We start from the raw sequence: 25,876 nt of genomic DNA on the forward strand, positions 1-25,876 counted from the left end.
ATAATGAGAAAAGCCAGTGAAGGAAGTGTTCCTGTGCTCATACGCGTAATTTGAGCGGGGAAGTGCCACATTTTGGATATGGGGAGTAAGAATAAGGAGCACTGAATGGCCCTGGGTTCTTCTGAAAAAGACAAATTTGGGGTCATCTGGAGTCCCGGTTTACAGCAGTAAATCTAAATAGATTTTTGTGGATTTCCATATTTAGTGGAAGTTCTCCACGGTTACATCTAAATACCGCTGCACTTAATAAATCCTCCTAAATTCAGGGCAGTTAAGAAACCATCATACTCAGGCTGTCAGGTGGAAACTTGTCTTGTGATGAAATTGATAAAGACGCACTAATTACTATAATACTTTGAAGATTAGATCCCAAGTGTAGTATGCTAATTTTGGTTTAAAATTTACCAAAATTCTCAGTTTACATTCAAATCATTACAGTTTGCCAAAGCATTCTAATCATCCATATACAGACTCAATAGTGGCTGTACAGAGAGCACTTATTTACTCAAGCTGCCATAAAATTCTCTTTTATTTACTGAAGCAGCTTTTTTTAGCTTTATTACTTTCACAATGTATTTATTAACCTGCTGTTATATGGACATCATTATTACTCGCCTACTAAGATTGTGTAGCAAAGCTTTTTGTCTATACTAATTGAATTATTGAATAACTTGTGATTCATACTCTGCTTTGGACCACTGACATGTTGTTGGCTCAATTTCTTGTGTCTCCCAAAGGAAGAGCAGCAGGCTAACCTACAAAATTCAGTGGGTTTAGCTTTCAATTCCTAGCTTACAAGAGTTGTGCAAATTTCTGTTGGGCAATGGAGCCGTTTGTTTAACTTATTTACTTTGCCACCTTAATTACCTTAAAATTCCAACTAAATTCAAGAAGAACTAATTTAATTTATGATAAAGTGTCTATAATACAATTTTTCCAGGCAGTGACACTGGAAAATTAATGTAAATGCATAGTCAGATCTTATCTGAATGTATTGGTCTGTAAAGCTGGATAAGAAATCTCCCAAGAATATGCTTTTTCGTGAACTTTCTGGTACTTCCTGCTTTTAATTTGCTCAAAAATACTGCATAGAAAAGTGCAACACAGCACTTTTTCCTCCCAGCTGGAGTTAGGAAATGCAGGGTATGAAAAGTGAAAAAGAGAGAACGGAGGAAAATGATCCAAATTTTCCAAAACCTCTTAAAAATGTTTTAATTGAATTAACTTGTTCAGCTGCAAATATAAATGACTGAACTCCCAAGGAGAGGATTTATAAAAAATAATTGAGTGATAACATTCAGATTTATAGTGTGAATGATTTGAAAATGTATTTTTTACCAGCACCCATGCTGGATGATAAATGTCAGATGGAGGAATAAGTACTGTACAGTATGTAATTGCTGGCAGTTGCCCTATGCATGTGTAGATACAAATGCTGGCATTTAAAGGCCCAGTTGTGTAGCTCCACCTTCCAGTGAAGGAAAAGATTAAAGTGTGTTTAAAAGTTACCAAAATGAAGTTTGGTTGAGTGTTAGTATTTTGAAGATGTCAACTTTCCATATGCTAATGCTAACTTGGAGTGGAAAAGCCATGTGTACAGAAAACTAATCAGAGCTCTATCTTTACTAAAAAACACCTGACTTGTGATTAGGGCACACAGAAAAGTAAAGGCAAGAACACGGGTTTCAAAACGTTGAAACTGATCTGCTCCATACATTGCACAGAATCAGAGCCTCGGGTCAACTTCGAAACAAAACTGCACAAGCTGAGAAAAACTGGTGAGTGCTACTGTAGCTTACAATGTTCATTCATATGCATCTTGTGTGCTTATACACTGTTACAGGTCCCAGGACACCACATTCAGGTTAGAATCAGCCCAGAACTCAAATAGCTATACAACTGAGAGACAAATTAAACAGAAACAAAGAGCTGGTCCAAAAAAATTTCCAGACATGGTGTCACCTGATCCTCCACAAGGGGCAATAGTTGTTTTAAATAAGGTGGTCCAATGAACAGCTGAAAAAATCAGTGTGGATTAACATTTGCTTGATTTCCCACAGAGTCTTCTAAATCCATGCTTGCAAAGGGTATTCTAGTGAAGTTTTCCCTATGAAACTGATATTGCCTCAATGATTTTTCTCTACGCTGAATTTAAGCAATGTCCCTCCCAATCTCAACAATCTCAGTGTGCCAGAATTTGTACAAATCTTGCAAACGGTTCAGAGAATTATCAGCCCTTCACAGTTAAATAGACTGAGAATAAAAATGTTAGGCATTATGTAGGTTTCTTTAAAAAAAAAAAAAAGAAAATGGAAACTAAATGATAAATGGTTTGCAGTTCTCTGAAAATGGTTTGTCAAGTTTCAGTTTTCCAAGTACTATGCTAAGACAACATGAGAGGATTAACTAATTATTTTGTTCTGTACAAAAGAGCATGGAGAACATGCTAAAAACATTAGCTGCTCCTTTTTATTTATTTATTTATTTAAAAAAGATATCTATACTACTTCATTCCAGTATAAAATAAAGAGCCTTGAACTTGGCAAGATGATTCCTGGGTAAACAGTTTTAAGTAGTCCTTAAAAACAGCGTATGAAAAGCAAACATCCTGGTTTCTGAATTCACTGCGGAACAAAAGAATTTCTGTCCTTTGCCCTCTTGGATCTTAGTAATTGTAAACCGAAAAAGTCTCACTCAAGAGTGCACCTTTACATAGCTGGTGCAAATCCTTTTCTGTATGGGTCCTGAATATAGTGGATATATTCTGCAAGGGCAGGAGCTGTGTGAAGTGTGCTCTGAGGACAGAAAAACCCATGCCTGTTTCAGTTTCACTACACACCAAAAGGTTAACAGTGCCTTAGGCCAATTCTTCCAGACCCACAAAGATTTTTACCTACAAGTGAATTAAACCTCCCCTTAAGCCTACTATCTCTGGTCAGACAATGGATACAAGGTAAACAGAGTGCTGTTATCTGCTTATTTTACAATTTAGGCACACACCAGTCCACTGGAACTTCAAAGGAACTTTATATTCATTTTAGGTAAACTTTAGTGGCAGCTGGAAAGCAGAAGTTCTCAAGGATAAAGGATTATGAGAAATACAATATGGTCTTACGTTTCAAAAGGTGACTGTAGTCTCACTTTCTGATGTCCTACTTCTGAACTGGTTTTATGTGTCCCATATATATAGGAACAAACAAACGAGTATTTTAAAATCTAACTAAATAAGGATGGCTACGATGCTGTAAGGAGCTGTTACACTATTTGAAACATCCTACCATCCCTTCACTTGCAAAAGCATGCAAAAAACACACTTAAGACAGGAGTTATTTCTGTCTTCTTCTTTTACTTCAGTTCTGTGTCTTGTATAGGAAAGACAGGACCAATATGATGTTTCTAGAAAGCAGAATGCCTTTGATTTTCCTGTAAAGACTGGAAGTAAAAGGCTGTAACCAGAAAAAAACCTCGTTATGCTGTTTGACAGGCTTGAAGTAAATCCCTCCGTCATTTTGAGACAAACAAAACTGCTTCAAATAATCATTCTGTTTTCACCATTAGCTTCTTCACTGGTAGTGGTAACCAGTTTATTCAAACACATCCAGGAACAACACTTTATGACAGTACACTACTGCATTTCTTTTTCTTATAAGATAGTCATGGCTGGGAAAGTGAATATAGAGAGGTGTTCTTTCTGTAGGTACTCTGCAAAATTTCAGTTATTTGAGCTGTGTTAACTGAGGGAGATTATCAGACTGAGATGCTAGGACACAAATTTCTTTAAAAACCCCTCAAAATTCATTTCACACAAAATACAATGTTTAAAAAGTACATTTTATTTTAATAGAAATAACCAAGAACCAGATGTATGATAGTAAATTTTACAAAAGCTCTTGTATTTGCAAGCTAAAAATCAAACACAAATGATTTATATCTTGCTTGCTTCTTTTCTCTGTTGTCCAAGTGAAAACCATTACAAAGAGTAAATTTCTTCATTTTACTAGAAAAAAGGCATTATACTGTCAAATTTCGTATTGAAGGCAAATGCTTATTTTACATTTCAGTAACCCAAAAGAAGATTTTATGGTCTCCTCCAACTGCACATAATGGAAGAGTTCTGTGCCATGTCAAACCAGATCCTACAGCAGCAGTTCCACTAAGAATGGGCTTTAAAAAACAGAGAGAGAGAGAAAAATATCAATACAACTTCCCTTAAAATGATTTCTATACTGCAGACACCAAGTTGCATAGACAAATAAGCACCACAGATTAAATGCTCCTTAAAAAATATAGTTAAAATACTGCAGAAATTCTACTGAAAAATGTGATTTTTTGCTACATAGTTCCAGTAGCTACTTACTACATGTAACATACAGCAAAATATTCCATAATAACAAATAGTTTCAACTCTTTACATTACTATAAACACTATTACTATAAAGGCATGATGTCAGAAACCTTTTTAAATGAAATTAGTTCTGTTATTTCAATGTACTCATAACTAATATGTTTGGAGGTAATGTAATCATTACAAATATATACTGACTCCAGCAAAACCAAAATATTTCCTATGCTTTGCATTTTCTTTAAGGATTTAAAATATAAGTAGTTAAAACCAGAAAAATACACCACTAGGTGTTTTTAGTCTCCTTAGAACTAGAAATATTTCCAGACTTATTAGATATCAGGTAAAGGTGATTTTCTTCCCCTTAGAACTGATATGGCAAAGCAAACTAAAACATATAGATCAAGCAGCTTTTGAAATACCAGTTTAAGTGTGCACCATTTTTTTTTCCTTAGTCTGAATGCCACAAAGGAAAAAAAAAAATTAAAAAAAATAGGTACACCAAGCAGCAGTGCTGGATGGTTTGGGCTAGTTTTTAATTGTAGCTTTAAAGTAAAATGAGTCTGATTGGAGGAGAACAGATACAGCTCCAGTCAAAAATTTACCTGGGGATGTCCTAAATGATGAACCAGCAATTGAGTAGTTGTCTTTCCTGGATATCCAGTCGTTGCAAATAGATTTTCATTCACTCGGGACCACCTTTGAATAAAATGAATCCACTTATGAATAAAATGAATGTACTTTCCAAATACCCCTGTCATACCAGCAGAAGTGCAGTATGCACGACAAAGTGGAGCTCTCTCCCTTGGGACTAACTAAACATGTGAAGATGTTACATATTCTACTAACAGCAGAGAAACATATTTAGTGAAATAGCTTGTAAAGTATTCCCCACCACAGCCCCACATGCACAGTATTATTAAAACAAAAAAAATACCACATGAATGCTACACATATATACTAAATGTGGGTCATTCACAAATTCCACAAAGTTTATAGACCCAGTCCCCCTAAAAATGACTTAAGTGAGACACAACCAGGTTACTAAACTCACAACTGTTTGCATAGACATAGATTTCAACAGATAAATCCCACAAAATTGAGACAATATTTATACCTGAATAATCTGGCTCGATCAACATGGACAGGTCTCTTATCCTGTGGATAACTAAAACAGACATTCAGTATAAAAAACTGTTCTGCAAATAACTACAGCTCATACTATAAGTACCAAAAGTACAGTGAAGGGGACACATTGTCTACTCTCTGTGAAGCAGTTGAGGGAAAACCAGAGCATTCCTGTAGCTTCAACCTCAATTTAGGGTAGGAAAACTGAAGTAGTTCTCCAGTTTATTATGGATCAATAGTTACCTATTTATGACTTAGAATGAAATTTAAACAAACGCATACAGTGAGAGGTGAACAGATGTGAAATGCTATCTCAAATGAACAAAAAGGCAGACAATGTTATATTTTTAACAGAAAACATTGATAAAGATGAAACAAAGAATACCATGGAGTGGTCTGTATCCATATCGTAATTCCTGATAATTTTAATTTATTTAGCTTATGCATTGGGCCTACAAAGATGATTAAGGGGCTGGAGCATCTCTTACAAGGAAAGGCTGGGGAAGTTGGGTCTGTTCAGCCTTGAGAAGAGCTGACTGAGAGACCTTATCAATGTCCATCAGTATCTGAAGGAGGGTGTCAAGGGAACAGAGCCAGGCTCTGTTCCGTGCTGCAAGCTATAGGATGAGAGGCAATGGGCACAAACTGATGCACAGGATGTTCCACCTGAATATGAGGAAGACCTTGTTTACGCTGCAAGTGACCAGGCACTGGAAGAGGTTGCCCAGAGAGGATGTGGAGTCTCCCTCCCTGGAGATACTCACAATCCTGTGCCTTGTGCTCTAGGATGACCCTGCTTGAAAAGGGAGGTCGGACCTGCTGACACACCGTGGTCCCTTCCAACCATTTGTGATTCTGTGACTGCCATGCTCTCCTAGCCAAATACCTGCACTTCCTCATGTACTGATTAGGAAGAGAATAAAGAAACCTATGCAATGGGTATAAAAATACCTGGAGCGAGTGATATCCCAGATCAGCCAATCACTTCCAGCAACTGCTCCAATTTTAAGGGTATTTTTTAAACACCAGTCTGCTGACATCAGTGGTGTTTGTTCACACTCCAGGGAAAGAATGGCCTGCTGTGTAATCAGGTCATAGAATCGTATTGTCCCATTCTTCTCTGCCACCATCAGCTGTTAAAAGAAATTCATAGAATGTGGTAAACTTAGCATGTAAGGGAAATTAAATTTTTTCTACTCTATAGAAAGGTTGGAATACATTCAAACAAATATTAATAATACTAAATGAAGTGCAGTTTTTAATTTCATACCAGAAAACTTTCTCCTGGACACTCTTTAACCAATAAATAAAAACCACTTTAATCTATACTACTGTTACACTGTTATACACAATTACATTATTTATATATATATAGACATCTATGTGTATAATTCTGGTGGTTAGAAACACCAGTTCACAACCACCAAAACACTGTGCTTTTATACAGCAAAAAGTCATTATTTTAACATTCAATAGCTTCTGTTCTGAGTACACAGTGCTGTAAAAAAGAAAGGGTTGTCAAGCACTGGAACAGGCTGCCCAGGGAAGTGGTGGAGTCACCATCCCTGAAGGTGTTCAAGAAATGACTGTACATGGCACTAAGTGCTATGGTTTAGTTGATACAATGGTGTTCAGTCAAAGGTTGGACTTGAGGATCTTAGAGGTCTTTTCCAACCTAAATGATTCTATCATCCTAAGCAAAGTATTAATTAGTGTACCTGTAGAATCAGTAGAATCACTTACTGATTTTATATAATATCTCTTATTTCATCCTGTAACAGTTTGCAACAGATTTTATCTAAGCATTTTTCATTACAGTAATATACTTAAGCAGTTGTTTTTTAGTATTGTAGAAATAGCTCCCTGATTAAATTATAGAATCATAGAAGGATTGGGTTGGAAGTGAACTTAAAAATCCTCTACTTGCAATCCTCTGCCATGAGCAGGAACACTCTCCAATAGGCCAGATTGCTCAGGGTGCCAATCAACCTGGTCTTAATCACTTCAAGGAGTGAGCCTTCACAACTTCTTTGGGCAACCCATTCCAATGCCCAGAGGATAAAATGAGATTTTTCTTCGTGAAGAAAAATGGCTTTCATATAATCATGAACAATAACTAAGAAAGGCAGAGAAGCATAAAAAAAATACTCCAGTACTACTGGTCTCTTTGGGAAAACAGAACGGTCACCAAGACATGCTTTCCTGCAAATTAAAGGTCATGGTGCAGTAAGCATTTTGACCTGCAATAAGCTTTTCAGCAAGAACTAAGTCTATCAAGTTTTATGAGCTTTTGGAATGGGCTTTTCTTTTCAAAAACAAAACAAAAGAAAACAAACAAAAAAACTCCAAAAAAAACCCTAAAAAAACCCCAAACCAAACCCTGTGCCTGTCTTTGATAATGGTCAAAGAAAAAACATGCTAGTAATATCTAAGACGGGCATACTATTGCAGTATTTTTGGGAAAATCTTATTAATTGTGTTGTGCTAACGAAGTTGCCCAGTAGCAAACAGCAGCTAACCCATTAAATTCTGATGCCACCTGAATCAACAGTTTTCCTAGTTAACAGTTTCCCTTCTTAGTAAGGATGGATATTGATACTGATGGAAAGTGTGATGAGATTAGAGATCCTCCTTCCCTACTGCTGTGTAAATGTTTTGATATCTTATTTGACTGCTTTTCTCGTTTTAAGTATGTGTTTTTGTGGTAACCCAAATAACCATTTGTAGCTGCTCAAGGCAGTTATTGATAGGCACAATAGGAATAATAAATCCAAGACTGCAGGGACTAGCCCATTAATGAAGCTGGATATTTGGGTACATACCAGCTGATTAATCTTCCCCAGTACAATAATAAGTATAAAATCACAGTCTATTGATGTGATTTTTCAGAACATATTTCATACATGCAAGAACAACAACAGAAAAGTCCCTTGTTAACTTCAAAGAGATACTTTTCAAAGCTTGGCATGTTCTATAAAGAGTCTGTATTATTGGTGTTACCGTGACTGAGAAAAACTTGAGCTCTTCTCTGGTAACTGTCAGTTAAAATTTAATCAGCAGAATAGTTATCAACAACTGATGTACATAATCAAGAAGGAATATTTCTGATGGGAGGAGTAAGGGACTGAGGATAAAAAGACAAGAATGGTAATGAGAATTCATTTACAGTCACTTCACATTAGCAGATCCAACCAATATCCAGTTTACAGGGTAAACAAGGTCCTCAAACTTCAATGTTACTACAGCATAAAAGATTCACACTTTAGGTGTGTCCCCTCTCCTGTTATTTTAAAGGTAGTGAGGGAGAAAAGCTGAAAACCACAACCTTAAAAGCCTCCTCAGGATGCCAGCAAACACTCATTCCAGGAGAACGTAAAACAAAATGGGCTTTCTCATTTCCTTCCAAATCCCAGACCCTGGGGAGAAAAGAAAGAAAGAAAGAAAAAAAAAAGTAAAGTACTAAACTATTGCCATTTGACTGCAAATACATTAACTTTCAGTGACTCATTATGTTCACAGAGGAAGTGACCAAATGAAATAGTGTTCATGCTGTATCATTTGAAGGTCAGTGAAAGTGGCCAGTGCTGCAGATAATGTATTCTAACACTGATGAGCTAGGCAAAGCCTCTACTTAACTATTCAAATAATTTGACATTTTAGTTCTCTAGACATGAAATTTTAGTGAGATGTTCCCATTTTTTCATAAGGCAACACTACAGCCTTTGTACTATACCATAAATGACAGTGAGACAGTACAAAGCAGGAAAGTCAGTGTTCGTCCAGCTGATACAAGGAACCTAAAGTGAGGTACCAAACAACTTCAATCATACATGCTGCCACGTAAAGGGCAAGACCCTTTATTGAAGTATTTTGACTGCCTAATGTAAGTTTCCAGTATTTCCTGGTAAGACAAGGTTGAGTAATGGAAATACAAGTAAACCAGAAATGAAGCTAAGGCAAACAGAAGAATCTATGACAGAGGTAACACTAGCCAAAAACGGGTCTTGGAGAGCTTTCAACAGATAAATCACGTGCCTGTTTAACCTTTTCCTTTACGAACACCAACAGTACATATCTGGCAGCTATAAAAAATTTAAAAATCAACAGGATTTGGTCAATATGGATTGACAGGAAAGGGTATGCTGAAATGCCAAAACTAAGTTAGGTGATGGGTGAGTTTTCTTTGGATGTGTTCAATATGAGTTTTAAATAAGCCATGGAGCTACTTTGTTTCTAAAATGCAACAAAACCAAAACTGAGCCTATTTTACCTCACAGCCACTGCTCAACTCCCTCTTTTCCTACAAAATCTGTAACTCAGTTGTAGAACAAAGACATCACAGTTGTGAATGTCAATCTGAACCACATACTATTTATATGCATTTGGACACCAAAACATACACATATATCCCTCCTCTCTGACATGCAAGACTTCAGAAACAGCCAATTTTTAAAGCAGTGAACTGCCTAGTCTTTCGAGCTAGATGAGTGACTACATACTATTATTGTTTATTCTAGAGGATTTTTGCTGACTTCCTTCAGACTTTTTCAGTTTATATCTCACCAGGGTGCTTAGAGCCTTATATTTAAGAGTTTTAAGAAAACTCTTAACTAATACATCATAAGTCTAGACAAAATATATGGGAACAAAGTAAATATATTTAATGAACAATGTTGTTTTCTTATGCCAAACCACAATAGATCAAATATTTGTTCTCCCCATAGAAAACACAGGGTCTCTAATCTTGAAGAATCAGTGTCCTTACTAAAAAAAGTCAAAACAAAAACCTGACAAGTGTTTAAAAAATGAAATATCTACTTGATTAGGTAATTTAGAAACATACAATACTTTCTTCTACTGCCAAAAATTTTGCCTTGTAGATTTGTCCAAGTCAAATCAACACTTCCCATGTGTATTTACTGTGCAGAGAGAAAATTATGATACAACAGAAGACGGTGAATCATTTTGGCAAAAGGAATATGCCATTATGTTTCCTTCCCTGAAATGAGTGATGTTATTAGGTGTTGAGACAGAAATTTATGCTTTTTTACTGCCATAACTTCGTTATTTATAAAGTTACCAAATTTGTATTTTTTACTCTGTAAGAATGGCAGGACTGCTAGTAACAAACAGTATGTGGAGGAGAAGGGATAAAAGCCTCTTTTTTATTTTCTTTATTGATACCAAAGATGATATAATTTAGTTTTGGGGAAAAAAACCCAAAACACCCAAAATACAAACCAGGCAATACATATCAAGATAGATCCTTGTATGAATGCATCATATCTATACAATTACACATGTGTTCAATTAACTCCTTTCAATATTTCTTTGTGAAAAACCCAAGTAAAATATGTGCAAACCCCAAAAATTTAGTCAAGCTGATTTTCAATAAGTTAACTACTCAGTAATCATAACCAAATCAGCTACAGATGCTTCCTCCCCCATTTTGTCCACATTCCTATAATGTAAATCAATCCAAAAGGACTGAGGATTTTGTCTTCCATTCAAACATCTTGAAACTTTATTAATAACCCCATCATTTTATACCAAAGTAAAATAATGCTTATTTTTCTCCAAACATTCTTATCTTTTGTAACCCTGCAATGTGCCACTCTTGTAGTTCTCCTTCTCTTCCCACCAACCATCGTGGAATAGACTTGTCACTGAACTTATGGCAATGAAGATAATCCTTATTTTATCTCCTAATTTTCTGAATTATGAATAATTCTAACTAGCAGAACCAACTGCTAACTGTATAAAAATCATCATTTTCAGTAGTTAAAGAACTAAACCAGATTGTAATCTTCAGGTATTTCTCAAATCCCCAAAAGACAGAGCAAAAAATGGGAATTCTTCCAACAAAATATTTCAAACAATTTTAGTGAGTGGGTGGGGGCTAGAACAAGATTCATTACTCAAAGATTACTCATGTCCAACATGGCTTTGCTGGGGTTTTTTACTATCTAATACATTTCTTTATATCTCCATCAGACACATTCCATGTGTGAGGAAGATCCTATCACTCTTGAAAAGCCTAGAGGACTATGGAGCAGGGCAAGATTCCTGCTCCTGAGATCACACAAAGGCAGAATGAAGTTGCTCCTCACTGAGCACAAGGAGTGAGGAGAAGATCTCAGAAAACGAACATGAAAGTGCAGAGATTAGGAAATACTGAAGAGAATACAACCAACACTGGCTTTCTTTAAGGTGTACTGCCAACTCCATATTGATTTGGCTATCGCAGATCTGGAGGGTACTAGGCAGGACATAAAAGGCTGAAGTGGAACTGCAGAAATTCTTCTATCTGGTCAGAAGAAGAGAAAGTTGTAATATTCAAGTAATTAATTTTATTTTACTGACAAAGAATTTTTTATGAAGTCTTTTCACAGAGGAAATGTACATATATTCATTCAGAAAGCTGACCCATGTTCACCATTTTCTTTTGGTGATCGAAGGAAATGATGTTGTTCCTGAAGAATTAGCAATTATAGTATTTCAGATCTTGGCATTAAAAAACATGTTATCTCTAGCTTCTTGTAATATCTACTTGCTTATGCAAGCATTGATATATTCCTCAGTGCTAATTCTGGGCTGCAATTATACCCTGCAGTGTTGGTAGAGGCAGGAGACACAGTGCAGTATCTCCACTTCACTTATACACATTTCAGGCCATGCACACTCAAAACTGAGTCCAGAAATACACATTCCTACTACTACTACTGGAATAGCTTTAAAGTTATCTAATGCAAAACCAGAGACCACGCAGCATTTTCAAAAAAAATGGAAGTTTCAGCTCTGTCCTTTCAACCAAAGCAAAAAATGGCTGTTAAGAGCTATCAGCTTATTGTTCCCAACGTAGATATAAAACTAAATGCTTCGGCGATATGACTGCTACTGCGAAACTCAACTACAAATTCTACTGATGGCTTTCTAAAATATAAAAGTTCTAAACAAATCTAATGCAATGATTTATATTTAAAAGCAATTTATAGGCTAGATTACATTCTAGGACTGTATGACTCTTAACATAAACCATAATGTGTCACAAAGGAAATTACAACATCATCCTCATATTTTGAAGACTTCCTAACTAAAAGTTTATTAAGACCAGACTGAAAAAAATGTTCCAAACATTTCATCCAGAAAGTTTGGTTGTTTTTTTTTTTTTAAGTTGACAGGAGACCAGTTAATTCTTGCACTGTCCAACACCAGTTGGTTAATAATTGCATTGTGGCTGTACAATGTGTATACAATACAGAATTGTATAAGACTACATTTGGGGGACATACAGGGATGCATACAAATGTGCAAATTCAAAGACTGGACTCTGAAAAAAAAAAATCAAGACTTCTTTCTTTTCATAAATTAAAATGCAGAACTAGCTTGATAAAATGTAACCAGCATACCTCAGAAAGAATTAATATTTTGGTATGAAATTTCTTATATGAAAGGACACTAGAAAATCCAATCATACAAACAGATGAAGCAAGAACAATGTGGAATTAGATAACATTCATAAAAATTTTGACAGAAATCCATACCTGACTGCACTAGGAATGGGAAGATGCAAAGAGAATATGGTTTTGGAGGCAGAAATAAGTGATAATGAACACTTCTCAATATACCTGAAGTCTGAAATATTTATTGAATAAACAAGGTAAGATTCAAGTGCAACTTGTGCTGGCAGTACATTAACGAAAACAAGAACAAACAAAAAACAAAAAAACCCAGGAGTTACCATTAGCTTTCCTCCATATTGTCCAGAGAAAAATTTACACCAAATAAGTAGGGCATGAAAGTACCATATAAAAAAATACGCTACAGATAAACCCCCCTAAAACTAGATAAAACACTAGAATATGTCCTAAGACTCTAGCTAATTTAGCTTTCAGTGACATCAAACCTTTCCCTCTAATCCCTGTTTAGGGAACAAAACTAACCTTCTCATGGACTGGCATTTATTCTACATGCAAGAAAGAAGGCTGAACTTCAGAGTGACTGATAAATTCACAAAGTCCTCTATGAAGTGATGTGAGCCACGGCCTAAGGAAATGAACAGAACAATGGAATCAAACGGCAAGTACACTCACAGAGAGCATGGAAGATAATTCAGCTATACATTCTTCTGCACTCAAAAAGAGAGGAAGAGGATGTATTTCAATAAATAGTTAAAAGAAAAAGAGAGAGTGAGGGAGAGAAAGGGATGGATGAGTCTTTCTCAGCATTTTAAAATACAAGCCATTCCATCATTCAATGACCAGAAGAAATTGCCATGCTGGTATTTTGAAGAGTCTGACACTGTCAGTAACCTTTCAGTTCCACGCAAGGAGGGAGTATGAGGTGATTATCAATCAGACTGAATTAACCTTTTGACAGTCAAGAGGTTTATTTTTAGCATGGATATGAGATTAGTGGGTTTTGACAGGATGGCATTTTGCATTAAGTAATTCCAGAAACATCAGATAGTGTCTATAACCACCAACAGTGAAGGGTGTCAGTTGAACTCATGGTGTTTTCCAAACTTTTCCCACAATTTTTTGGCTTCTTTAAGTATCAGAACAAAATGATTTGTACATCTGAATCTATGCAGACTCCTAGACTGTGTTTCCACACAGTGAAAAAGCCAGTAGTAACTTTTTTTTTTTTGAAGAGTGATGCACAGGGAGTTGCACACACACAGATATCATTAACAAAGGGGGATGCACACATTCCTACACTTGATGCAAAGAAGTGTATAATGCCTTGTTATTTCAAGGAATTAAATTAAATATTCCTTAAAGCTATCATAACAAAGATGACCACTGCAATTATTTTTAGTGCAGTTCTACTTCACAGCTGAAAAGAAGTTTTGAGTCGTGAGACTAAGGCCAATAAAGACCACATGCAAGAAATAACAAGATTTCCTGAGCGACACAGCAGCAATTTAAAGCTAAGAACATTGGATATAGCCAGTATCCAACTTACACTGTCTGTCCTCCAACCAAAATTACTGAACCCCTCTCTGAGATATCACAGTGCAGCAGCTTGTGGCAAGACTATTTAGTGGATGAAAATTGAAAATCTTACTTCCTTAGAGGTCTCTGATGAACTTAAACCTAAACTTTCTCATGAGTGAAAGCCAGGGAGGACCTAACCATGCTTGTATATAGCCAGTACATTCTAAAAAGTTGTTTTAAAACATTTTTAGGATTTGAAAGTGGAACTCAAGACGTGTAGTAATTGTTCTAGAACTTTACTGCATACGCATTAGCAGATTTTGTATCCTAAGAACAATTTCAGGATTGAAATTCAGTACAGACAAAAGAATTATTCCTCTTCTTACATTACTACTGAAGCAAATTACAGAGTAAGTAAAGAATGATTTTGGTAAGTCCCAAGGAATGCATTTTCCATTAGTTTTGAAAGTGTAACCTTTAAATTCAATTGAAAAAGTCTTCATGCCCCACATGCATGAATGGAAAAAATAAGAACTCAAGTAGCCAAAAAAAAACCTACTTATTTCCCATGGCTTTTAACCAAAGACTTTATGGTTTATGGCATAAAATGTTTTTCATAGTTACTAAGCTGAAATCTTGTTAGTATATATTAATTACATAATTTTATTTCCTTTTAAATTAGTATCAATTAGACATTTGGTTTTAAAACAGTATTTTTTCATCCCAGGGAAGCTGAGCATTTCATAAAATAAAGAGGAAAAGGCCACAGAGTCAAACAGATTTTTGCTGAATAAGCCCAATTTGAATTTTAACAAAGAAATTGTTACAAACAATTTAACAAAGAAATCAAGGATAGGAAATAAATCAGGAAAAGATACAGGTAAGTCATACATTTCTACTATTCATTCCTAATGATTTTGTTGGAAATACTGTCTAGACATCTATGAAAAAACTGCCTACTCATCAGAGTAAAGAAAGTCAAAGATGATGCTTTCCCAACTCCCCTGCTGCTCTATTGCACTGACCTGAAAAGCCTGCATAGCTGCCCTCCTCATCTGTCCAACTGCACCAGAGGGGTAGGAAGAGCAGCTTAATAGATTCATACACACTACTAGAAGTGGAAGATGGGTAACAAGGGCAAACTCCTGCATCAAAAACCTTTATACAGCATGCTTTAGAGCATTAAACAATGTTTCCCTTCTATTTCCAGTTATAAATATCCAAACACCTGGCTTAGAAGCAGCAGTAATCATGGTATTTTTAACTGCCAGTCCTACTGTATTAGTATGGTGCTGTCTTCAGGCTGTCATCCCACCCTCTTGGTAAGGCTAATAAATTTGGGTAAGTGGACAAGTTCTCATATGTATACTGGTTTTAAACTTGACACACCTTATGACAGAATACAGAGAGAGGGCCTGTATAATTCATGTCTGCCCTCTCCTATTCTCATTTTATTCCTATCACAGAATGGGGGGGAAATAGTGTATGCAAATCCAAGACAAAAGTTTTCTTAATTTTGAATCTAGCTGGTTCAAAATATTGCTTTGAAGAAAGACAACCCACATGTCACAACAAAAAGCCAGCCCACAACCTAAGTTAACAAGAATAGTCTATTTCTTATCTTGTGGACTAGTATTGTTAGAGGGCCATGGAGGCACACTAAAAATAAAAATATAAATGCTTATTTATTTAAGTGGACATATAAAACATTCACAGTTTGTAAAAGTGCAATACTAGTTTTTCACCAGTGTTTTGAACAAAATGCATACCTGCAGGTGTGATCATCACTTACACTTGCAATTTCTTGACCTTCGTTGGGAGCAAAGACCAGATCATTAATATAATCTGAGTGACCATCAAATGTCTGCCAACCAGAAAAGAGAAACACTTTTACCTTAGAGCTGACTGTTCCACCAATGTATTTAACAGACCTGCTAATGGAAAGATGTGTGTAAAGATACAATTATCATTTTAATAGAAGGTAAAAACCAGTTTTTATTGGTAACTGGATTTCTTTGAAATATCTAATTCTTGTGTAGGTTCATACTGCAGGTGAAAAGACCCCCCCACTACTCCTTGAAGTTAGCACAGAGGTCAGTTTGATGCTTTTGCTTAACAGAAATCAGTGAATCACACCAGAGCTTTTTATCATTTTTTTCCACCACTGAATTTAGAAGGTAGAACATAGTAAATCTCAGAAAGGAAGAGGAGAATGATCAGGCAATGAATGCATGACCTACCTACCTACCTTAAAGAACTCTGACTACTGTCAAGTAACTCTGATCTCTGAATCTCTCATTAAATACATCTATGGTGTTTTTGGAAGAAATCTCACAAAATTTTAAGTCAGGCAAATTTCCATGTCTAGATGTATCTGTTACTGTTACACCCTCTTCTATTCAGTCCCACTGATTAAGTCTCAAGGCACAGCTGCTTTTGTTTTGCCCAGCAAGGTATCATAAAAATGAGACAAAAATATCCTCTCGATAACAGCATGAGACCAAGAGATTGCAGAGGAAAACAAGGTCGAATGAAAACAAGTTCCACAGTTTTCTGAAAGAAAAACACACCACCTTTAAATGCAGCCATTCTGAGGAACAAATGCAGAACTGATAAAAAAAAAAATCTCAAGCATGCACAAGAACTAAATGCCCCTCTCTAAAAGTTTTAAGAATGCCTCATCAATTCAATACAGAAACATTTTCAGCAGCCAACTTATTTTTTTCCAATAAGTCATTATTTTGTTAAAACCTAATGGATTATACTAGAACTAATAGGTTCTAAGATGATGCTAAACTATTTAGACAGAATGCCAAGTCTTTTGACAATTTTCAGCATTCTGAATTCAAATATCCTGCTTCATTTTACTTCTACAGTTCTGATGAAATATGCTTTTTATTAAGCAAAATTTGAAGCAGTACAAGGAAGCCATAATTCATTTCCAAATGAAAACCTCAAAAGAAGAAAAAGGTTTCACGAAGATCCATCAGTCATATTTTACCTTTTGTTTTTTTGCTCTGGGCTTGATCCAACCCATAAATTTTGGATTAGTTGTGTCGACAAAGTAATGGAAAACTCAAGTGTGCTTCAAGTTCCTTTTTGATAATTACATCAAGACAGTTTTTCCACGGGGAAAACAGTAAGATTACTCTGTCTATCCCTCCAGAAGCAACACGTACCAATTGTTTACTATAAAAGACAAAATGTTCAGAGATTACATTCTGAACGTAGTCACATACTTCCCTCAGCCTTGTTTCCATGTTCTGGACCTCTCCTGAAGATCCCATGCGTCAAGTGTGCACTGTATAATGGATCAAAATTTTCCATGTGTTCATCGTGAGTTTAACCTCAGGTTTTGAAATAGGTTGTCTGAGGTATCAGTTAACTGTTAATAAGAAGCCACTGTATCAAACTTTACCAAAAGCCAGATCCACACAGCTCACCCAGTGAACATCTGGGATTTTGCATGTGCTTTAAATCAGAGTTAGCTGTTAACTTTTCTTGACAAGAAATCTGGAGTACAATGATTGTCCAAATATAAGAAATTAAGATGATTGCCAGAAAGGGTTTTCCACACTTTAAATCAAAAAACCCCAGAAGACAGTCTTAAAACACAACCATTACTGACATAAACACACTAGTCCACATTCCTACTTTTTAGTTAATGAGTTCCTCACTAATAGGTAAAAATATGTATTTTTAGCTGTTTTCTGATTATTTTTAACATTAGACCAAGCCTGACCCAGTAACAATATATATTTTTACTTTTTCCACAGCTAGAGTACATCCTTACTAAAGTTCTTGGACAGTTAATTTCAGTGGTGGAGCTGGCATAAACAAATCTAATAGCTTCACTGTTAAATTCAGGCCAACACTTCTCATTTGTATTGCATATGCACCAAACAATCATAGAATCATTAAGGTTGGAAAAGACCTCTGAGATCACTGAGTCCAAACACTAATTTAACACTGCCAGGTCTGTCCCTAAGCACCACATCTATAAGGTTTTTGAACACAGTGATCACACTATTTCTGTGGGCAGCCTGTTCCAATGTTAGACCACCCTCTTACAAAAGGATTTTTTCCTAATATCCAATCTGAACCTCCTCTGGCACAACTTGAGGCTGTTGCCTCTTGTCCTATCACTTGTTGGCTGGGATACTGACCCCAACCTGGCTACAGCCTCCTTTCAGGTGGTTGCAGAGAGCAGTAAGGTCCCTCCCAAGCCTCCTTTTCTCCAGGCTGAACAAACTCAGTTCCCTCAGCTGCTCCTCATAGGACCTTTGCTCCAGACCCCTCACCAGCTCCTCTGCCTTCTCTGGACATGCTCCAGCACCTCAATGTCCTCCTTGTCCTGAGTGGCTCAAAATAGAACAGAGAATTCAAGGTGCCAAGTACAGAGGGACAAATACCTCCTCACTCCTGCTGACCACACTAGCTCTTGTGGCCTTATTAATCCAAAATAAATTAAAAAATTAGATGTTGAATTTAGCTCTCTAGAGTCTCTAGTACCAAACTGATCCCATTGTTTCATTATTTCAACTTATTATCAATACATTAGCTAATGTTAAAGAAACTTTACATTCTGCTAAGTTGAAAGATCTAATTCACACATAGCTTAACATTAAAGCCCACTGTTTGAAATTCACAAAACTGGCAGGTATTATATAAATGGATAACTTTATTATGGAATGACAGACATGAACTCACAAGCAAAGAGCATAAAGAACTTTTAGAACTATTTTGTCAGAAATCCCATCAAGCTGACTAACTATGTCAGTTATCCCACTGCTCAGTAGCAAAATCATGTCAGAAGCCAACACTGAAAGAAGGAAATTAAAAGTATGTGCATATATGAAGCAAGATAAAAAACATTTTCTTTCAAGACATTTAGTAGCATTCATCTTTACTACTTAAGCCCTGCCTTTATGCATTCTATTATCAGGATGGCCACATAAATGACATCCACAATTCACTTAATTTCTGTATGACAAATCTCATTGTCTTACTAATACAAATTAACATACCAAAAATAAAAGTCTATTTTTTTCTCCTTTATACCAAATAAGCCACTCTCATCAAAAGAGGCATTATCATATTCTAAAGCAGTAAAAGCCAAGGAAGACTCTCCCCCAATTCTTTTTATCAATTAGCTTTGCTTATTGTTAGCTAAGACCACACCAAAAAAACTTCAAACTGGATAGCACAATCATCTAATTAGCAGTAGTACTTGGACTGAGACATTGTTTCAAAGGAAGAATTTTGAAGGAAATCAGAAGATCATGTAGGTGGTAATTACAATTATTCCCACTTGAAAGACAGAAAAGTATTTACAATACAGTGATTATCTCTAGAGGTGATGGATCTAGGATCTGTCACAAATGGAGCAGAAGGGTAGTTAAAGATTAGACTTCACTAAAAACTAAATAATCTTTTAAAAATCACATTAGCTGCCCTTACCTTAAATTCATTCTTGTCCTGTAAGTCAGAAGTAAAGAGCCTTAACTTCCTATCAGAAGCTGCAGTACAAAACCTGTACTCAACGGACAAAAAAAAGGCACTTCAGTTAATCAACATTGCAATTGTTGACTTTTTATCAGTTTTACTTTCATTTAAAAAAGGCAAAGCGAGATGCAAAGAAAAAAACAGATTTTGAAAAGAAACCAAAATCATCTATCTTTTCTGCTTTAGCAACCAGCAGAGTTATAACTGGAGCTTACCTGTAAAATTGTGTGCATCAAGTGCAAATACTTATTCACAGAAAGAAATGCAAAACATTTTACAAAGCTAAATCTGGATCAATTACCAGTTACCTGAAATATCTCTCATAGAATCCTGCTGAAACTTTCCATGAAAGAAGTTAAGTGGTACGGCACAAAAAACAGCCCTCATTATCAATGTTTTAAAATCCTGAAATATAAAATGCATAAACTAATCTCTATTCAACATATTTTAACCAAAAAGACTATATGGATGCTAACTCTGAAGCAGGCAGCACGGTGCCTGTGGAATAACAGGCCATATAACTTCCTCAGTCTTGCCTGAGAAAGTGGCCTGGGAAATCATAAGGAGGAATTAAAACAATCCTCAGAGATAGAAAACAGCCTTGCAGGTGCTGTTTGTCTGTTCCTTGTTTTCTTGCAAGAGAAGGTCGAGGGGTGGTGAACCCCACTGACCAATGATGGTGATGTGTTAGTTTATTAGCCAATAAGAGTTTCTTTTCTGTACTTTCACGTATCGTCTATAAAAAATATCTGAGCCAATAAACTGGAAGAAATTCTCCCGTTCGACTCCACAAGAGAGTCGTTCTTCTCGCCGTTCCCAATAGAGCAACAAGACTGTACAAAAAATGGAGCAGTAAGCAACTATGGTAATCTTGAAGAATCAAACAAGCTAGTGAGTACATTTTAATTCAGAAGTTTCACATTTAATAGCTAACTAGCTTTCTAGATTTTCCAGATTTACACCTCAAAGGCTATCACAAATAGTATCTAACCTACACTGAAACACAGCACATATTATGCAAATCAGTAGAAATAGCTTTATAAAGGAGGCCAGTCAAATGATCTCACATTTACTAATGCTCTTAAATGCTTCTTCACAGATGTACAAAGAAAGAAACTAGGTCTGAGGTCCATAAAAATAATGAAAAAAATATTATTTACTGCTTGTTCCCTGGGGAGTGGGTCAAGGAACACAAGAAGTAGGACAAAAAGTAAGAAAATGAGTAACAAAAAAAAAAGCTATAAGAATAAAAATGTTCTACTGAAGATTTCAGTAATTCTAAGGAGCTAGATTTCACTCATAAACTTTGAACAGTCCAATATTAAGGACTTTGGGAAAACAGGTAAGAGACAAGGATTCCCTGTAGCTGTTTACTGTTAAGTACCTTATCTGGGGAGGTATAGCATCAAGTCTAGTTTCAGGACTCCACGCTATGGCATCAACTCTGATTCCATGGTGAAATGTTCTTAGTGTCTTATACTGCATGCCTTCCACTTCTGCATCTTCCTCCTATAAAAATATTGGAGTTAGCTGATTCAGGACAACGTCTTGGTGACTTCTAAGAAACCAGATTGCTATGAAAGGAAAAGGCTTTCAAAATTACACATACTGGGATATTTTCAGATCACAATGCCTTCAAAGTGAAAACCTGAAACATACAGAAAGCATTAACTTGAAATATTTAAGTACTTAGAAATACATTAAATTATTGCAGTCTCAAGTCAGAGGCCATTAAAGAGCAGAAAAATGGGAACTGAGCTATGAAGATGCTGAACTCATTCCCTTTACAAGAAGTATCCTCACAGATACAACTAAAGCCACTTAAAACATCATGGCACATTTAGCACATTTTGCAGTAAGAAGAAGCAATGGGAACAAAAGCAAGCATGTAATTTAAGCTGTCTTCTCTCTGAGTTGTTTTTACACCATGGAAAAATGATGCCACTTCCAGAGCATCACTCTTCAAACAGCAGGAGATAAAAAGGTGCCCTCTGTCATCTAATCCCAATTACAAGCTTGCTTATTCTTACCACTGGTAAGAACACTAGATAACAGGAAAAATAAAACAAGAATTGGGATTATGGACTCCATCAATAAGTTGACCTCTAAAAAGCTTTTGAAAGTTTTCAGAACATCCAATGGTGCACCTCAAATGATATTCCTACACAATTTTCTCTGTGTCACAATTCTGCTTTAAGGTAAAGAACATCTCTGTATGCCCTCTACATAACATAGAGGCCAAGCAGAACCCAGCTGAGGATGCATTAAATTACCCACAGTTTTTCAATGCTTCTCCACAGGAAGGAAGAATAACATTTTCCTCTCCTACTCTGAAGTACCCATTGACTCTCCATGTGGAAAGGAAGGGAGGATATGAAAATTACAGAACAAACACCTTGTGCCAGTGGCTGTCAAAGTTTTAATCACTTCCTTTACAAGGCTGATGGCAGAAACAAGGTAGAGAGCAACACAAATGTCTGTATGTTTTTACAGCTAGCACTAGGTGCTCTTCAGAAAATTTCCAACAGTAAGACCATGGGGAATAACAATAATAATAATAATAAAAAAATCAGTTATGCTATTATTCATAATATAAAAATTACAAAAATAGTATTGTGTAATAAAGAAGCAAAATGAAGGGAAAAAGCTTAGAAATTCCAAACAATTGTCTCCAATTGATTGTCTAGCATCTAGGCAAAAAACCCCATCTAATGAAAAACATTTTATCCAGCATAAAAATATACAACACTCAATATTTTACATTTTAAATTTTTTCACAATATAACCCTAAATAATTTCAATATAAGAAATTTTACTGTTTCCAACAGTCTGTGGGGGAGATCCAATAAAAACAAGTGGGAGAAAAAAAAATAGGTAAGTATTTCTACAGTTCATAGAAATAAATACCGATAAAATTAGCACAGATGTATCAATGTGTATTTTACATATATATATATATATATATATATATATATATGTATATATACATACTTCTATTTTCCTGAAGACCAAGTATCCTAGATTTGTTAGTGTAATAAACAAGTAAAATTCTCCCTTATTTACCACAGGGAGAGGAGGAAACAGGAAAGTGACCAAAGTCTTCCTGCAGTAGAGGTGCTGGCTAAGTCAATTTCAGGAGCATCTAACAAAAACAACAATAACACAGGCTAACCTGGAATCTGCAAGTCCCAACAACCACGTAATTGTTGCCACCATAAGCAATGAGGGAACATGAATCTCCACTGTCAAATGGATTGAATTTTACCACATGCACATAATCTTCACAATCGACAGTGTAAGAAGTGTTTCTAGTAGAATCTTGCTTCATTTTCGGTGAACTAAGTCAAGGTATCATGGAAGCGATGTCTTCTCCAGGATGAAAATCTACAGTTCAACACAAAAATTTAAAAAAGCATAGATGACTCATTTGCATAAATAAAAAATGTAGCTTTTGTGGCAGAGCAAATCAAAATTTCCTATAACATGTTCAAGAACACAAAAGCTGCACTTAAGCTTATTAGATGCAGTCTGTTTGTTTCAGCAATCAAAATATTTACTAAACTAACACATATTCAAAACCGTCTCTACAGACTTCAGCAATAACTGCAGATTTTGTGCTACCCTTGGCAACCCAACACCAAAACAAAAAATCAAGTAACTACACATACCAAAAATATCACATACAACATTTTAATATTTTCAACCTAACAAGAAACTACAGATCGCTACCTTCAAATTCTCTTTACTTGTCTACTTCTTTACAGACTATGTGTCTAACTGAAAACTGATTTAACCGAGGTGGCAAATCTGTAAATGAAAATACTGCTGTGCATCAACCAGCTTTCGTGAAAATCAGGTTCCTGTGCTAGAACACAAGAGGCCAAGATACACAATTGATTTCAGAATCACTTCTTTTAGTCGCAGAACAGATTTGACATTGGTTTATGTCTTTTTGGGAAATCAGACCTTTAACTACACACCATGTGGAAAACCAGCTTGAAATCTCAGACCTTTGACAGATTTTGGTGTATAAAGGATCTGAAGGTCTCAGAGTGAATGTTTTGCTTGGGAGCCAGCCAGGTTTGACAGAGGCATCACTCAAACACAGAGAGGCTCTCCACAGTTGGTTGTTCATTTATTAATTCATACAACAAACCACCATACCATAAATACTTTCATCATATATCTTGCATAGCTTCACTCCTAAGGCCAAATGCAAGTTTTAACCCCACCAAAAGTTTTCTTCCTCCAAGGCTTCCCATGAACACAAGCCATTATAGAATCTTAGAATGTTAAGAGGTTGGAATGGACCTTTAAGATCATGTAGTCCCAAACCCCGCTGCCATGGGCAGGGATATCTCCCACTAGACCAGGCTGTCAATGCCTCATCCAACCTGGCCTTGAACATTGCCAAAGTTGGGGCATCCACATCCTCCCCGAGCAACCTGTTCCAGTGGCTAACCATCCTCACCATGAAGAATTTCTTCCTCGCGTGTAACTAAACTTTCCCCTCTTTCAGTTTGTACCCTCGTCCGATCACTACAGTTCCTGACAAAATCCCTGTCCGCCTTCCCTGTAGTGCCACTTGAGATCCTGTAAGGTGCTACGAGCTCTCCACGCGGGCTTCTCTTCTCCAGGCTGAACGCCAACCTTCTCAGCCTGAATTATCCGTCACCAAACAATCTTGAAAACACCAAGAGCATTACTACCCTCACTTCTTTAAGAAACGCGATCAGGGCAACCGAGCCTCATGGGTGCGCGTTACCTCCCCCCAACCACGCGCATCCTTTGCCCTCCTACTCCCTCTTTTTCCCTTCAGGGCCCAGCTACTGCTCCCTAGCCAGGCTGCCCCAGTTCAGTGGGGCCGAGGGTGGCCCAGCCCGGCTTCACACGCACCTCCGCGGCCCCGTTTCCCGCACGGCCCCGTTTCCCGCACGGCCCCGGCTCCCGCCCCGGCGGCACGGCTCCCCAGCAGCGCCCGCCCCCGGGCGGCGGAGCGGCGCGGCTGCTTCCGGGGCAGCGGCCCCGCGCCCATTGGGCCGCGCGGCCGATTTGAACGCGGCCGCCGCGCCCCAGCCCGGCCCTGCCACAGCGGCGGCGCTCCCGGACCGCGCTGAGGGGACGGCGGCCGGGGACCCTGCGCGGCCGCAGCCAGGAGCGCTCGGCGGTAATGGGAATGCCGATTCCGGCTTTTGGGAGTTAGGGGCGGCTTGGCAGGGGTTTTGGCTTGTTCGGGCTGTTTCGCTGGGAGCGGCAGGTACGGTCCCTTGGAAAGCTCGCAGGGTGGGGAGAAAGGAAAGCCTCCGGAGAGATTTTACTGGGCCCCACGCCGGCTTGCTGCCCACCTGTTTCATCCTCTGTGAGCCACACGTGACTTTCACATTATGAAGTGCCTTGTCCCCTTCAAACATTTTGGAGAGTGAGAAGCTGCTGTTGCAGTCGTGCTTGTTTCCCGATGTGCCCCTTCCTCCCTGCCCCTCGGCCACACTGCCTCACTTGTTACGGTCGTACCGATTAACCAAAAAGTGAACGGGCTGTGGGCTCTGCTTCAGCTTTATGGAAAAAGGTCAAAGGTTGAGTTTTGTCTTCTGGAAGTAAACGGAATGGGTATCGCTCCTGTATTGTCACTGCAGTGTTAGGGAACTTTGTTTCAGAAAATAACAGGTTTAAAGGCAAATTTGTACCACGTTGTCATGTATCTTGTCTTGATAAATGCAGGAAAGTGAGAGAGACTAAAGCATGACATAGTCCAATTATAGTCAGAGAAGATAATGGTTTATAGAATTAAAAAAACCCAACCCAAATTAAAAAAAAAAAATGGAAAAATGCTATACTGATAAGAAAAGTGTTTAGAGTTGTCTGTGTTAGTAAGTCTTAGAAATATTAAATCTCTTTTTTTCCAGGATTAAAACATCCTCATAGACACTCATCTGAATGTATACCAAATGCAGAAAGTACTGAA

The 25,876-nt window shown here is 37.1% G+C and overlaps 1 protein-coding gene across 1 annotated transcript; it reads right to left on the minus strand.

Annotated features, from left to right (window-relative positions):
• Nucleotides 1-3,795: 3,795 nt before the first annotated feature.
• On the minus strand, nucleotides 3,796-24,926 carry LOC131592349 (nucleoporin Nup37-like). The gene is made up of 10 exons (XM_058863793.1): nucleotides 24,811-24,926; nucleotides 23,087-23,298; nucleotides 21,299-21,423; nucleotides 19,870-19,942; nucleotides 16,179-16,273; nucleotides 8,796-8,886; nucleotides 6,422-6,603; nucleotides 5,460-5,510; nucleotides 4,948-5,041; nucleotides 3,796-4,164 (listed from the first exon to the last, which is right to left on the minus strand). The coding sequence occupies exons 2-10, from the start codon at nucleotides 23,240-23,242 to the stop codon at nucleotides 4,051-4,053; spliced, it is 981 nt and encodes a 326-aa protein (XP_058719776.1). The 5' UTR covers nucleotides 23,243-23,298; nucleotides 24,811-24,926; the 3' UTR covers nucleotides 3,796-4,050.
• Between the last annotated feature and the right edge of the window lie 950 nt (nucleotides 24,927-25,876).

The sequence above is a fragment of the Poecile atricapillus genome, chromosome W (assembly GCF_030490865.1).
Source record: "Poecile atricapillus isolate bPoeAtr1 chromosome W, bPoeAtr1.hap1, whole genome shotgun sequence".
In the NCBI taxonomy this organism is placed as follows: Eukaryota; Metazoa; Chordata; class Aves; order Passeriformes; family Paridae; genus Poecile; species Poecile atricapillus.

Bases quoted from the DNA above. Each gene is read 5' to 3' on its own strand.
- LOC131592349 (XM_058863793.1), bottom strand. From the start codon at position 23,242: ATGAAGCAAGATTCTACTAGAAACACTTCTTACACTGTCGATTGTGAA. The intron at 8,887-16,178 runs GTATGCATTTTG...TTTTCTCCCCAG, and splicing joins AGTGATGATCACACCTGCAG to GGTCTGGGATTTGGAAGGAA. The intron at 4,165-4,947 runs GTAAATTTTTGA...TGTTTTTTAAAG, and splicing joins ATCATTTAGGACATCCCCAG to CCCATTCTTAGTGGAACTGC.